Source organism: Accipiter gentilis, chromosome W, assembly GCF_929443795.1.
Source record: "Accipiter gentilis chromosome W, bAccGen1.1, whole genome shotgun sequence".
Classification (NCBI taxonomy): domain Eukaryota; kingdom Metazoa; phylum Chordata; class Aves; order Accipitriformes; family Accipitridae; genus Astur; species Astur gentilis.
In genome coordinates, this window is record NC_064918.1 from 29,558,140 (window position 1) to 29,571,768 (window position 13,629).

The following is a 13,629-nucleotide window of genomic DNA, read 5'->3' on the forward strand; positions in this document are numbered from 1 at the left end:
GTGATGGTAGGTGGCTGTCTTGGCCACAGTGATCATTAAATTCTTGAGTTTAAAATTTTCAGTGTAATGAGAGAAAAGGACAGAAGAGTTGCTATCCTGGACTTCAGGAGAGCAAACTTTAAACTATTCAGGGAGCTATTTAGCAGAGTACCCTGGGAATCTGCTTTTGAGGGCTTAGGAGTCCATGAGTGCTGGTCAGTCTTTTAAGAACCACCTTTTAGAAGCACAGGAGCAGGCAATTCCACTGTGTTGTCAGTCAAGCCATCGGGGCAGAAGACCATCTTGGCTGAACAGGGAACTCCTCATGGAGCTCAAGAGGAAAAAGAAATGGTAAGATCTTGTCACGACCCCTGCTGGACAGACCAGGGAGGGGTTGTGGTGAGTTCAGAATTCCCTCGGGCTAAATTAAGGTGAAACAATACCAAACGATTAGTTAAACATTTTATTCATGGCAGAAGCAACCTGAACTTGGGAGGTGTAACAGTAGGTGGCAAGGTTTCTCACAAGAGGAATTGGCATGAAACTACCTCAGTAAACTGTGTAACGTGCTAACCACATATATATCAGTTCAGGGAAGACAATAAGGAGATCCCTCCCGTTGAGTCAGGAGGTTCGGAGTGGACCCCCTTGCTTTCTAGACTCCTTCTCAGAGAAGAGCCTAGGGGCAGCTAGATCCACTCCTAGTCCCAGAATTGGTCAACGGTTTTATATCTAAAGGGATGAGGTGTGTGGGTTATAGAAAAAAGAGAGAGAGAAAGAGAGAGAGAGAAAGAAGAAAAGAAAGATTTCACCAGCCCTGGGTCTAGCATTGGTCCAGCCCATCTAGATGTCCAGTTCTGGTGGGCGCACTTGCAGGGCTCCTTGTGTCTGTGTCTTTTATAGCCCAGTTCCCGCCTTTTCTCACATCAATCACACCCCTCTTGGTCTTCTACACATCACCCGTAAGGACTTATGTAACTCTCGATCTTGTGCGCAGGCGCCATTGGGGGGTGGTGGTCGCGAAAGGTCCCTTGGACAGCCGTGAGCCCCTTCCTCAAATAAACTTTGTATGACCTCTGGCCATATATGGTGAGCTGCCCTGCTCAGTGTATCAGAACACATTTGCATTGCGCATCCTCCAGCATGCCCTCCATAACCCACCCTGTTGGTAACCAGCTTCTCGGGTGCAGTCATTGTCATGCAGGGTTCGTTGTTACGCAGAACTTGCCCCACCACAATGATTGAGACATTAACTCTTTCAGTCTCTCACAGATCTCTGCAAGCAAGGTCAGGCTTCGCAGGAAGATTACAGAGCTGTGGCTCATATACACAGGGAGAAGACACAAAAGGCCAAAACTCAACTAGAGTTAAACTGGCCAGTGTTGTTTCAGATAACAAGAAGGGTTTTTTAAAAAATACGTTAATAGCAAAAGGGGGTCTAAAGAAAACATCAGACTGATACTTATTGAAGATGGTCACCTGATTAATAGAGTTAAAGAAAAAGCAGAGGCATTCAATGTGTTTTTTGCCTCAGTCTTTAATAATACCGATAGACCTTGGGCTGCCTGGTCCCCTGAGTTGGAGGACTAAGAGCATGAGAACAGTGACTTTCCATTTGTGGACACTGAAATTGTAAGGAACCAGCTGTATCAGCTGAATGTTCACAAGTCCATTGGGCCTGATGGGATTCATCCCAGAGTACTGAAGGAGCTAGTGGATGTTACGGCAAGACCCCTCACAACCATCTAGCAAAGGTCTTGGGAGTCTGGGGAGGTCCCTGCTGACTGGAAGCTAGCCAATGTTATTCCAATTTACAAGAAGGACATGAAGGAAGACCCAGGGAACTACAGACCTGTTAGTCTAACCTCAATACATGGAAAAATTATGGAGAATATTATACTGGGTACTACTGAAAGGCATTTAAAGGCAAATGCAATCCTTAGGCACAGTCAACATGGGTTCACAAAGGGAAAGTCTCGTTTAACTAATTTGATCTCCTTCTATGATAAGGTCACCTGCCTAGTGGATGAAGGGAAGGCGGTGGATTTTTTGGATTTTAGTGAGGCTTTTGATAGTGTCCCTCACAGCATCCTTCTGGACAAGTTGTTCAACTTTGGGATGAGTGGGTTCACAGTACGCTGGGTGAAGGACTGGCTGAAGGGCAGGGCTCAAAGTGTTGTAGTGAATGGGGCTACATCTGGCTGGTGACCGGTCACCAGTGGTGTTCCTCAGGGCTCAGTTCTAGGGCCAGTTCTGTTCAATATATTTATTAACAATCTGGATGCAGGAGTTGAATGCACCATTTGCAAGTTTGCTGATGATAACAAACTGGGAGGTGCTGTTAACTCTCTCGAGGGAGGAGAGGCCTTGTAGAGGGATCTCCATAGATTTGAGCATTGGACAATGATTAATGGAATGAAATTTAACAAGTTAAAATGCTGGTTTCTCACCTAGGATGGAGTAATGCCCAGCACAAGTATAGATTGGGTGAGGAGTGACTGGAGAGCAGCCCTGCAGAAAGGGATCTGGGGGTGCTGGTTGACAGCAGCCCTGGCAGCCAAGAGGGCAAACTGCATCCTGGGGTGCATCAAACACAGTATAACAAGCCAGTCAAAAGAGGTGATTATCCTGCTATATTCAGCGTTGGTGCGGCCTCACCTTGAGTGAGGATGTGAAGTATGCTTGAATGCATCCAGAGGAGGGCAGCAAAACTGGTGAAAGGGCTGAAAGGTATGTCCTATGAGGAGCAGCTAAGGACTTCGGGTTTGTCTGGTTTGGAGAAAAGGAGGCTGAGGGGCGACCTCATTGCTCTCTACAGCTTCCTGAGGAGGGGAAGTGGAGAGGGAGGTGCTGATCTCTTCTCCCTGGTATCCAGTGATAGGACACGTGGGAATGGTTCAAAGCTGTGTCAGGGGAGGTTTAAACTGGACATTAGGAAGCATTTCTTTACCAAGAGGGTGGTCAAACACTGGAACAGGCTTCCTAGAGAGGTGGTTGATGCCCCAAGCCTGTCAGTGTTTAAGAGGCATTTGGATAATGCCCTTAATAACATGCTTTAACTTGGTCAGCCCTGAAGTGGTCAGGCAGTTGAGCTAGATCATGGTTGTATGTCCCTTCCAACTGAAATAATCTATTGTAAATATATGGTTTGCTGGTGGTCAAAATCAATTAGTGGAGAAAAGAAAGCATGAAGTGTTTGCAGAGCAGAATTATGCATCCTCTTTAATATAGACGAACTATCTACAGTCTGAAGACAGTAAAATAAGTAGTTAGTCTTACTGGTCAGAATGTCTCATCTACTAATATTTGTATTTTATGAGTTGTGGGCTTTTGGTAGGGGGTGTATATATAACTTCTCTTGATATGCTCAGTTATCAGCCTATGTGACTTAGTTGTTGTTCAGAGTGCAAAAACTACATTTGGCATAGTGTCCCGCCCCACTCGGTGGGCTCGAGGGAGGTCATATTTTAGATAGTCCATTGCCACACACAGGAGTCATGACAATTACTCAGGAGGGACAGGGAAAATTTCAACGCCCCATTTCGCTCAGCAAATCCCAGGGCAGGAGTCGTGACAATGGCTCCTAAATGCTTGAAATCTGTTTTATTTAACATTGACTTATAACACAAGTGTGGCTAAATTTGGCGTAGCAGATATTTCAAATAAAAAACTTGACACCTAACAGCCATAGCAAAATATTCCTAAAAACAAGGTAGGAGGAAGAGAAGAGATAAAAGAGAGAGAAGAAAGAGAAGAAAAGGAGAGGTAAGTATCACCGCCCTTGGATCCAGCGAGGAAAGGGTCTCAATAGTAACTGTCTGGATTCCTCAGGCGGCAGGCAAAGGCCTGGGGGTTGGTCTTCCCCCCTTTTATACCGCATTGTGGGGTTTTTCTCAAAGTTCTGGAGGTGGGAGTTGAGGGGGTCGCTGATGCCCCCTTATCCCATTTAACTTGTTTACACAACTGCTGTGGTAAGGGCCCATGGCAAAACTCCGAACCTGTGACAAAACATCCAAAGCACAACAGCTAGAAAGCCTCTCAGAAAGACAATTGCCAAAATGCCTCTTTGAGGCACAACCACTAGAAAGCCTCCCAGAAACAGTTCACTACCCCACCTCTGCAGGGCATGTCCTGTTTTGACTGCTTGTGGCTACCTGCTTGGTTGTTTGAGACAAAATGGTTGCCAGTCTCTCACAGTCTCTTGGTCCCTCACACATAGGTGCTGAAAAAGAGTGGTCTGTGGTGGAAAAAAGTCATTAGTTTTCATGATATATCATATAGAAATGAATGAATGATTTAGCAGTTTTGTGACTACTTTAAAAGACTTTACCTGGCAGCATATATAAAAAATAAATGCATACTTAATTTTACTTTAACCTATTATTCACTAGAAACTCGGATGTCCCCTCTAGTTTTACCAACATATTTAGAGAAATTATCTGAGAGACAAATGAATGTTATTTATAAATGATCTTATTAAACTTATGTATTATCACTTTTTAATGTGCATGCTTGGTATCTTTTGTGGTGCACATCTATCTCTATTGTACAAAAACTTTTTTGTGAACTCAAAATCTTTATCTAGAAGCCACAGAAGAAGTTTCGTTGGACAGTCCAGAGAGGGATCCAGTACTTTCACCAGAACCTACTCCTGCAATCACTCCTGTAACACCTACTATATTAGTAGCTCCCAGAATGGAATCGAAAAGTATAACAGCCCCTGTGATTTTTGATACATCCAGAGAAGAGGTACTGAGAAAATTTTTAACATATATTTTGATGACTATGGAAATGTCTTGTTGGGGGCTGTGTGTGTGGTACACGTTTGCTATTTGTTGGTTTTGTTGTGTTTTTTTTTTTTAATGCAGTTCCTAATTACTCACAGGATCATTCTTTGGTAAAGGGAAGTATGCAAGAGAACAACTATTCTGTTTATTTTGTGTTTAATATGTATTTGACTCAATATCATGAGTATTCATTGCTTAGGTGATGAGATCTGTAGTGTGAGGAATAACACGCTCCATTCCTACAGGATAGGTATTGTAAAAGTGTGTGAAGGGAGCAAGTGTTGAGCTAGGTGGAGGAGAAATGTTGAAGATGTGTATTAATTCATAGTAGCATGTTAAAGGTTTTAACTTGGATTTCTGAAGCTGTTGTTAATGAGGAAATGGAGGAAGCAGTTGTTAGCATTATTCTGCATACTAACAAACAGCTGAGGCTGGTCATAGTTTTACCACTTAATTTGCTATTTACATTTGGCATTCCATTCAAAGTCTGTGCATTGGCAAATACCATTCATTCTAGAGTATGCTCCTAGAAAACATCACTGATGAATGAGGTTTGGCAAACAAGACTTGCCTGGGACTCAATGATGGCTGCTTCCCCAGATGCCTTAAGCTGACATTTCATTCTGATTTTGTTCATCTTCAACCTTGGCACACTGTCTGTTCTGCCATGGTGTTTAACTACTTCGTTTTATCAAACTTATGTATATTGCATGAAAGATTAGGAAATTCTGTGATCACACAGCTCAGGCAAGTGTCTGAAAATTCTGTAGTTGTTGCTTTCCCCATCCCCAACTCTTCAACTACAGATACCATTAATAATGAGGAATATATCTGTCTTTTGATTAGAAGCTTATAGAAACATTGTGAGAGCATTTTTGAACCTCTGTGCCTGCTGGAATTGGAGGAGATAAAATGAGCATTTCCCCAAGATAAATGTTTACTAAAACTCTGAGGCCAACAAGTCTGAAGAAGAGGTTGCCACACTAAAAATTTTTTTAGGAAGGCTCACAATTAAAAACCAAGATGTGAAATTATGTTTACTTAAAATTGGATGGTGGGTCTAGAAGAGCTTTTTAGTCATTGAGACATACTGACCCTTCCTCTATATCCTTATCTTTGTACCCATACATAGTATGAATGCACATTAACTTGTTAAATATGGCATACATTTTTTTCTAGATTGAAGAAGAAGCAAATGGAGATTTTCTTGATATAGAAATCAATGTATCAGACCCAGAGAAAGTTGGTAAGTGACTTGAACCTACTAAGTCATATGTTAGGCTGTCTTACCTCTTAGAGATTATTCTGAGATTTTAGCATAATTCCTTACTCAGTTATCTTTTGATGGTTTTTAGTATGTAAATAAAAAGCTATTTAATATGTATTTTGGAAAAAAAATGCAAGTGGAGGGATTAAGGTAACTTGCCTTAGGATAAGTATTTTAATTTTCTTACAGGGGATGGCATGAATGCTTATATGGCATACAGAGTAACAACAAAGGTAACTAGTGCAACATATATTTGCAAATAACGTTATATCACAGCTGAGTAGATGCATCAGTAAGTCATAACTAAAATGACTTTTCTTTTTTTAGACATCCCTTTCCATGTTTAACAAAAATGAATTCTTTGTTAAAAGAAGATTCAGTGATTTCCTTGGCTTGCACAGCAAATTAACAATGAAATACATGCATATTGGTTACATTGTGCCTCCTGCTCCAGAAAAAAGTATTGTAGGTAAGTCTACTTTCTGTAAGGTTGAATGTATGCATGTGATTTCAGTACTATAATATAAATGAAATATTCTAATACCAATTCTGCTTGTAAAATAAATATACATGGAACTTGGTAATATGGTGGGACTTACTGTTATGTAAGCAAGCTCTGGGTGTGACTTAAGGTCCTAGTGTAGAGACTTTCTTTGGCTACAGATAACTTGGGAAAACTCACAGACTCTGTAGGACCTTTCTCCAAAGAGCACAAAGCTCCCACTTTAAACTTGAACTGCCTACCCTTCAGTGCTTGGGTAGTATTTAGTCACATGTAAAAGTGTATAGTCCACATGCTTATAATTTTGGAAAGAAGAAAAAAAATAGAGCTTTCTAGGCTGATTTAAAATGAGGCATCTTAAAGCGGAGAGCTGGCAAAACAGCTGAAAGCAGATGACATGCATTTACACTACACACACGTTTATTATATTTTACTTTTTAAGTCTGCAGTCTTAATATGAAATGTCCTACTGTCATGGTTTAACCCTGGTAGGCAGCTAAGCACCACACAGCTGCTTGCTTGCTCCCCCTTCCAAGAGAATCGGAAGGGTAAGAGCGAGAAAACTTGTGGGTTGAGATGATAAAGACCATTTAATAAGAAAAAAAAGGAAGGGGAAAAAAAACCCACAAAAAACAATGCATAAATAAGAACAGAACCAAGATAAACAAGTGATGCAAAGACACCAAATTGCTCGCTACCCACTGACCAATACCCAGCCAGTCCCTGAGCAACAGCAGCCCTGGCAACACACACCCCACCCCTGCTCCAGTTTATTGCTGAGAGTGATGTCATATGGTATGGAATATCCCTTTGGTCAGTTGGGGTCAGCTGTCGTAGCTGTGTCCCTTCACAGCTTCTTGTGCACTCCCAGCCTACTCACTAGCAGGGCAGTGTGAGAAACAGAGAAGGCCTTGACACTGTGTAAGCACTGCTCAGCAATAAATAAAACATCAGTGTGTTATCAACACTGTTTCCAGAACAAATTCAAAACATAGCACCATATGAGCTGCTATGAAGAAAATTAACTCCATCTCAGCTAGACCCAGTACAATCTCCACCCCTTATTCCATACCGTTTACATCATGCTCAGGTCCCACACTATCCCATCCCTCATTAACTACCACCACCCTTCCCGTCCTTTGATATATATACAGATATCATTCCCTTAGTCTATGGGTCATCCCTGTAAAATGTCCATAAAATGCCAATAAAAATGTCTGTTGAGTTCATTTACTCCATGACTTTTGAGTCCATCTGTTATGGTGGTCACTCAGGACAAGAGGGGTGGTGTGTTGTGTTGGATTGTTGCCTAACAAATCCAGCTCAGGTTGCGTCGCGCTGTACTTGCCTGGTTCCTCATGAGATTCAGTCTTCATTGGTTTGGGTGACTCCTGCTGTAATACCTTTTGCATATGGCAGCCACAACAGTGACGATATACAGCAAGCCCACAATGGAGGAATCTTCTGAGAGGCCAGGCAGGGTAGATAGCTATTTAATCTTCCTTGTACTTAAGGCAGCTATACCAAAAGCCTACCTTGAAGTACCCTCTCCTGAGGTAGTTTATGCCAAGGATGCATATGCCCTCCTGGCCAGTCACAATAGGATGCTTTTGTCACTCATTCCTAGTTAGGCTTACCTTAGCCTCCAACACAGGCAGCTGTTTGGATCCCCCTATCACTCCAGAAATACAGATGGGCTGTGCCCCTTTGTAACCTGATAGCATTAGGGTACACTGTGCACTGGTGTCAACTACAGCCTTATACTCCTTTGGGTCTGCTGTGCCAGGCCATTGAACCCACACAGTCCAGTAAACCCAGTTGTCACTTTCCCCTGTTTGGCCAGAGGCAGGGCCTATTTATTCCTGGTCATAGTATTTATTACTTGATTTTTGTAACTGCAAACTAGAAGTCCCTTCATCAGGATCAGAAGTAAGATCAGCCCTTCTACTCTGCCCAATAGAAACTGGAGCAGTAATTTTCCTGTATGGACGCCTTTTGGCTGTTGTGGGCAAAACAGACTCAACTTGAGCAATTTAACTTAATTTAAAACATTTAATTACTGATTTGGGTATTGGGGGGGAAAAGAAAAAAGACAAACACTTAAGGAAAACACTTTTCCTCTGCCTTTCCCAGGCTCAACTTCAGTCCAGACAGCTCTTGTCCCCCCTTCATAGTCTCCACTCCCCTTGTTATCAGCGCATCTTACACTCAGTCCCTTCACAGTGAGGCCACAGGTGGTGCAGGAGGTTGGGGTCAGGACACAGTGGTTTCTTTTTGCCACTCCTTGTTCCTTACTCTTATCTTCTGCTGTTCTTTCCTTCTACTCATTTCCTCTGCTCCAGCATGGGTTCCTCCACAGGCTGCAGTCCCTTCAGGGTGTACCTGCTCCAGCGTGGAGTTCCCCCTACTGTTCTGGCCTTGTTTCTTTTTTCCCTCGAACATACTGCTTCTCCTGTCCTGACCACTCATCTTGACAGATGAGGCCCAAGTCATAGCTTGTTTGTGAACATCTGGAGGAGTGGAAGAAGTCCATGGAATATCTCTCTGTTAAAGGACAGGCGATAGTAGTTAATAAGAATGTATAAATCTGTATGTTGGGTATGAAAGTGGTTTAAGTATGTAGTTTCAGTTGTAAGTGTTGGTAAGAAGGGATTTCAGTAATGAGAATTAAATACAATGGTGTGGTTAGAAGATATATGTGTATTAAATTATGTGGGACCTGAGCATGTCGAAATGGTATGGAATAAGGGGTGGAGATTGTATTGGGTCTGGCTGAGATGGAGTTAATTCGCCCCACAGCAGACCTCGTAGTGCTGTGCTCTTCATTGGTAGCTAGAAAGGTTTTGATAACACACCAGTGTTTTGGCTACTGCTGAGCAGTGCTTGCACAGCATCAAGGCTGTCTTTCCAACATTTTTGCCCTCCTCACTGGCAGGCTGGGGCTGGGCAATATCTTGGGAGGGGACATAACCAGGACAGCTGACCTAAACTAACCAAACAGATATTCCATACCATATGATGTCAGCTCAGCTATAAAAGCTCAGTAAAGGGAGATGGAAGTGGGGGCATTCATTATTTACATTTGTCTTCCGGAGCAACCGCTATGAGTACTGAAGCCCTGCTTCCCAGGAAGTGGCCAGACATCACCTGCTGATGGGAAGTAGAGAATAAAATCTTTTTTTTTCCCTTTCCTTTCACACGTGACCTTTCAATCCATGAGCCTTTTGTTATATTTTCTCTCCCCTGACCAGTTGAGGAGGGGGAGTGATAGAGTGGCTTTGGTGGGCACCTGGCACCCCGCCAGGGTCAACCCACCACAACCGCCCTTTCTTAAATATGTTTTCATAGATGCACCACAAACTTCTCTGGCTCAGCTTTGGCCTGTGGTGGGTCTATTGTTAAGCCAGCTGGAACCAGCTGTGACCAGCATAGAGTAGTCTCTGACCTCCTCCCACAGAGATCACCCCTGCAGGGCCTGCCCCCCCCCCCCCCCCCCCCCGAAACATTGCCATTTATACCCAATCCCTTAATTAAAAAGAAACCCTAAAAACCACCCCCCCCAAAAAAAAAAACCCACACACTTATTTTTAGAAATTATAAAATACTAGAATAAAAATATTAGTTATGAGTATACCAATCAATAGACTTATAAACTAAGATTAAATTTCTTGTTCTGCTTTATTAGAGTAACTGTTTTCTTCTGAACACAAGTGACCAATAAGACTGTGACCTTTATTTAGATTGTCTTCATAAATGCAAATTCAACTAGTTTTTTAAAAACTTTAATCACAATAGATGTATTGCAGGAAATTGCATATTTCATAGACATTTCCCACAAAAGTGTGCAGCATGTAATGTTTGTGTTCTTTGTATCCTGTGGCACTTTTCATTGTAATTTGGCTTAAACTTAGCTGAGCTTAATCGTCTAATCATATCAGTTACATTAATGATTTCTTTATGATAACGTAAAATCAATATGATGCAATTTTCTTTAAAGGCATGACCAAGGTTAAAGTAGGCAAGGAAGATGCTTCATCTGCTGAATTTGTAGAAAAAAGAAGAGCAGCATTAGAAAGGTAATATATGTATCTAACTAAAACTTGTTTAGTGTCAAAATGAATTTCAATATACTACATTGGCTCTGTAACTGGGATCTAGACCATTTATACTTAGGTGGATTCTGGAGTCTGTATGCAGGTGCCCAATTTTTGTGTAGAGATGGAATAATTCCCATTAATAATAGGAAATGTAGAATTATTCATAGGGAGAATTAGTTACCTCTTTTCAAACAGATCACTTTGGAAAATTGAGGTTGCAGAGATCCAGTAAGCAAAACTTTCCTCATCAGCTTACTTACACATTGTGATTTTAAGGCATTAAATCACTTCAGTGCAACTATTTCATATAAAATTGACTGTTGGGCAGGGGGAAGGATGAAAGAAACCTTTAGTCAGTTGAAACTAGAACAGCCTTCTGATGACTTATAATGCATTAGTGTGACTAGCTATATTTTGATGTAAGAGATAGCAGATCTCTGTCACCCAGCACTGGCATACAACTGGTATTGTTCAAATACCTTTGCTATGGAAGGGTGTCACAGGAGAAGAGTCAGAGATCACTCAGACAGATCTTATCTAGTAGTTGGTTTATTGAGATCTATTCAGTAGATTTAGGTATGTAAAATATTTAATAAGTACAGATGGATTGGCGGTCAATACTCTGCTATTTACTACACTTAAAGTTAGTATGGGATACAAAGATCATCACGTAAGCTTACTATACATATCTTAAATATTACATGCATGCAAAAAATGTCACTTACCAACACATCGATGCCTGGTGTCAGGTAAGGGTTCTCCCAGCCTCGAGGGGTAACCTTGAGAGGCATCCTTGCTCAAGGGGAGATCACTGCCATGCAGCCAGCTGCTATGGAGGGAGAGCTCAATGGAGCCTGATGGCTGCAGATATTTATAGTGTAAAGTGGTTGGCTTGTAGTCAGGTTCTCTGCTATGTTCATGCAGTTTTGGCTGCTTATCAGCCCAGTCTCCAGCCAAACCGTTTTTGTGGGTTTGGTGCTGGGTTCTTGCTGATAGCCTTGTGCAATAGGATTAACTTTGGTTAGGCCTACTTGTTGAGCATCTGCCTGGACCAAAGTTCAGTTAGTTCAAACAGGAGGAGTGCACCCATCACAAAGGGTACTGTCACTGATGTGCTGCATCATCCCTTCCTGTTGACATGGCTGGTAAACCCTTTCAAAAGCAACTAGTAAAACTTCTATAACTTATGGTCACATACAGCTGAGTCAAGTATACAGACTTAATTTTGGTATGATTTTATAATATGCCCGTTGCTGTGATGTGATTCTATGTGTTTATTACATCATATGAAAACAATATACCATTTAACAGTTTCAGTTAAACTAGAAAATTAATAGAAATCAAAGGTTTTTGATTGTATGTCAAATAGCATATCTAACAGATAATATATGAAGCTCTTGAGCTTTTGGAGTTCCAGAAGCAATCTTAATTGGAAAAATATCTATTCAGAATCTTGTTGCTACCATCCTTCCATTTCTTAACTAATAGAAGAATATCTGAACTGATGTTGACCCTCAAAATACTGATAGGTTGTCCTATCTTACAGCTGTTCATCACTAAAGACTGGTATACAGCTTAACGTTTGCTACTTAAAATTGTACCCTTAAGTTACTGAAATAGTTCTATCACTTGGAGCAGAACTCTGAAACACATCCTGGCTATACAACAAGCCTGTTGCTGAAAGAGTGGTGGTATAAGATATGAAGACTTGGAATAACAGCTGGGATTGGAGTAATTAGACTTAAGACAACTGAACAACCACTTCCAGACAACTTTAGGTCTCTGTCTGTGATAGAGATGACTGGGTTCCTCCTTGGTTGGTCACTTGAACAACAGAACTCGGATTAGGAAAAGATTAATTCACAAATTTGTGTGCATGCTTTAAAGATTGCTTTGTCATTTATTTTGTTAAAGGAGTTAAACTAGTATACCACTTTCAGTGGATGTTAAGCACTCTTCCCATACTGGGGAAGGGACTCCTCAGTACTTCTGACAGTGTTGGGAAGGCTTCACGGTATATTCCATTTCTTTTTTCAGAAAGACCATGAAAGTCTTATCTGGCAATGAGCAACTTTTTCATCATGTTCCTAAGCCAATTTTATCTAGCTTTTCCATTCAGAACCAAAAAGTCACCTATCTACTGAGGTGTTCAAAAGGTATTTAGAGGCAGTGGTTATGTTGCTGTTTCCTAAAGCCAAGGAAAACATATTAACGTGCCCCGGAAAGACCAAAGAAATCTGTTCTAGATTGCTCTTTCTAGATTGCCCAGAGCTATGGGGAAAGTGGGCAGAAAAACAATGTGCCTTTTTTATTGGATTCACTGAAATTTATGCCTTAGAATAGTGAACTTAAGTACTACAAGTCTGACGGGTGTCTTCAAGTATACCTCTAGTTGTCTCCAGTGAAAACATTAGTTATCTCCCTTGGAGTAAGTGCTATTCTTTAGCAGCAAAGTTCTAAAGAAAAACCTCTTTGCCGCATCAACTTTAACTTGTACTTGCTATTGACTGTCAGAACAAGCAAGGAAAAGTTGAGCAATCTAATGTATGAAATAGTTTCACTGCAACTCTTAGCTTCTTAAGAAGAAAAATAAGTATCTAGTGGCCATATCTAATGGAGGATGGAGAAAATATATTGTGTTTACAATATCAATGTACTCAAACTTTCAGTTAAGTCCCAGTCTATATAACTCTCTAGGACAGTTTCCAAGCAATTTGTGACTGTAATGGGGCAGTTCTGGCACTTTACAGCTGAAGCTTGAGCAAAACCAAAGCTTTGCAAAAAGTACAAATACTGTTAATGGTGTTCTGTTAGTACATCTTAATTGGCAATATTGCATACTTTCTCACGCTCCCATGATCTTTTGAGGTATTAAGTTTCTGTAAAGCATCCCTGTAAATATCAGTCACTTTCCAGCAATACATAATATTAAAATCAGTTATTACAAACCTGCAGCAGTTTTTAGTGAATGAGCACTGTATAAATTTCCCTCTTCAA

The 13,629-nt window shown here is 41.2% G+C and overlaps 2 protein-coding genes across 4 annotated transcripts in view; one reads left to right on the plus strand and one right to left on the minus strand.

Moving 5' to 3' along the window:
* Positions 1-13,629, minus strand: part of LOC126035493 (uncharacterized) — a 145,252-nt gene that overhangs the window by 84,781 nt on the left and 46,842 nt on the right. The window lies entirely within an intron of this gene.
* The window catches only part of LOC126035453 (sorting nexin-2-like), a 110,642-nt gene that overhangs the window by 35,429 nt on the left and 61,584 nt on the right, over positions 1-13,629 (plus strand). For all 3 annotated transcript variants that reach the window (XM_049794053.1, XM_049794054.1, XM_049794055.1), the window contains exons 3-7: positions 4,565-4,728; positions 5,946-6,012; positions 6,223-6,266; positions 6,361-6,502; positions 10,533-10,611. In XM_049794053.1, coding sequence (XP_049650010.1) covers positions 4,565-4,728; positions 5,946-6,012; positions 6,223-6,266; positions 6,361-6,502; positions 10,533-10,611 — 496 coding nt within the window. The remainder of the gene's footprint in view (positions 1-4,564; positions 4,729-5,945; positions 6,013-6,222; positions 6,267-6,360; positions 6,503-10,532; positions 10,612-13,629) is intronic.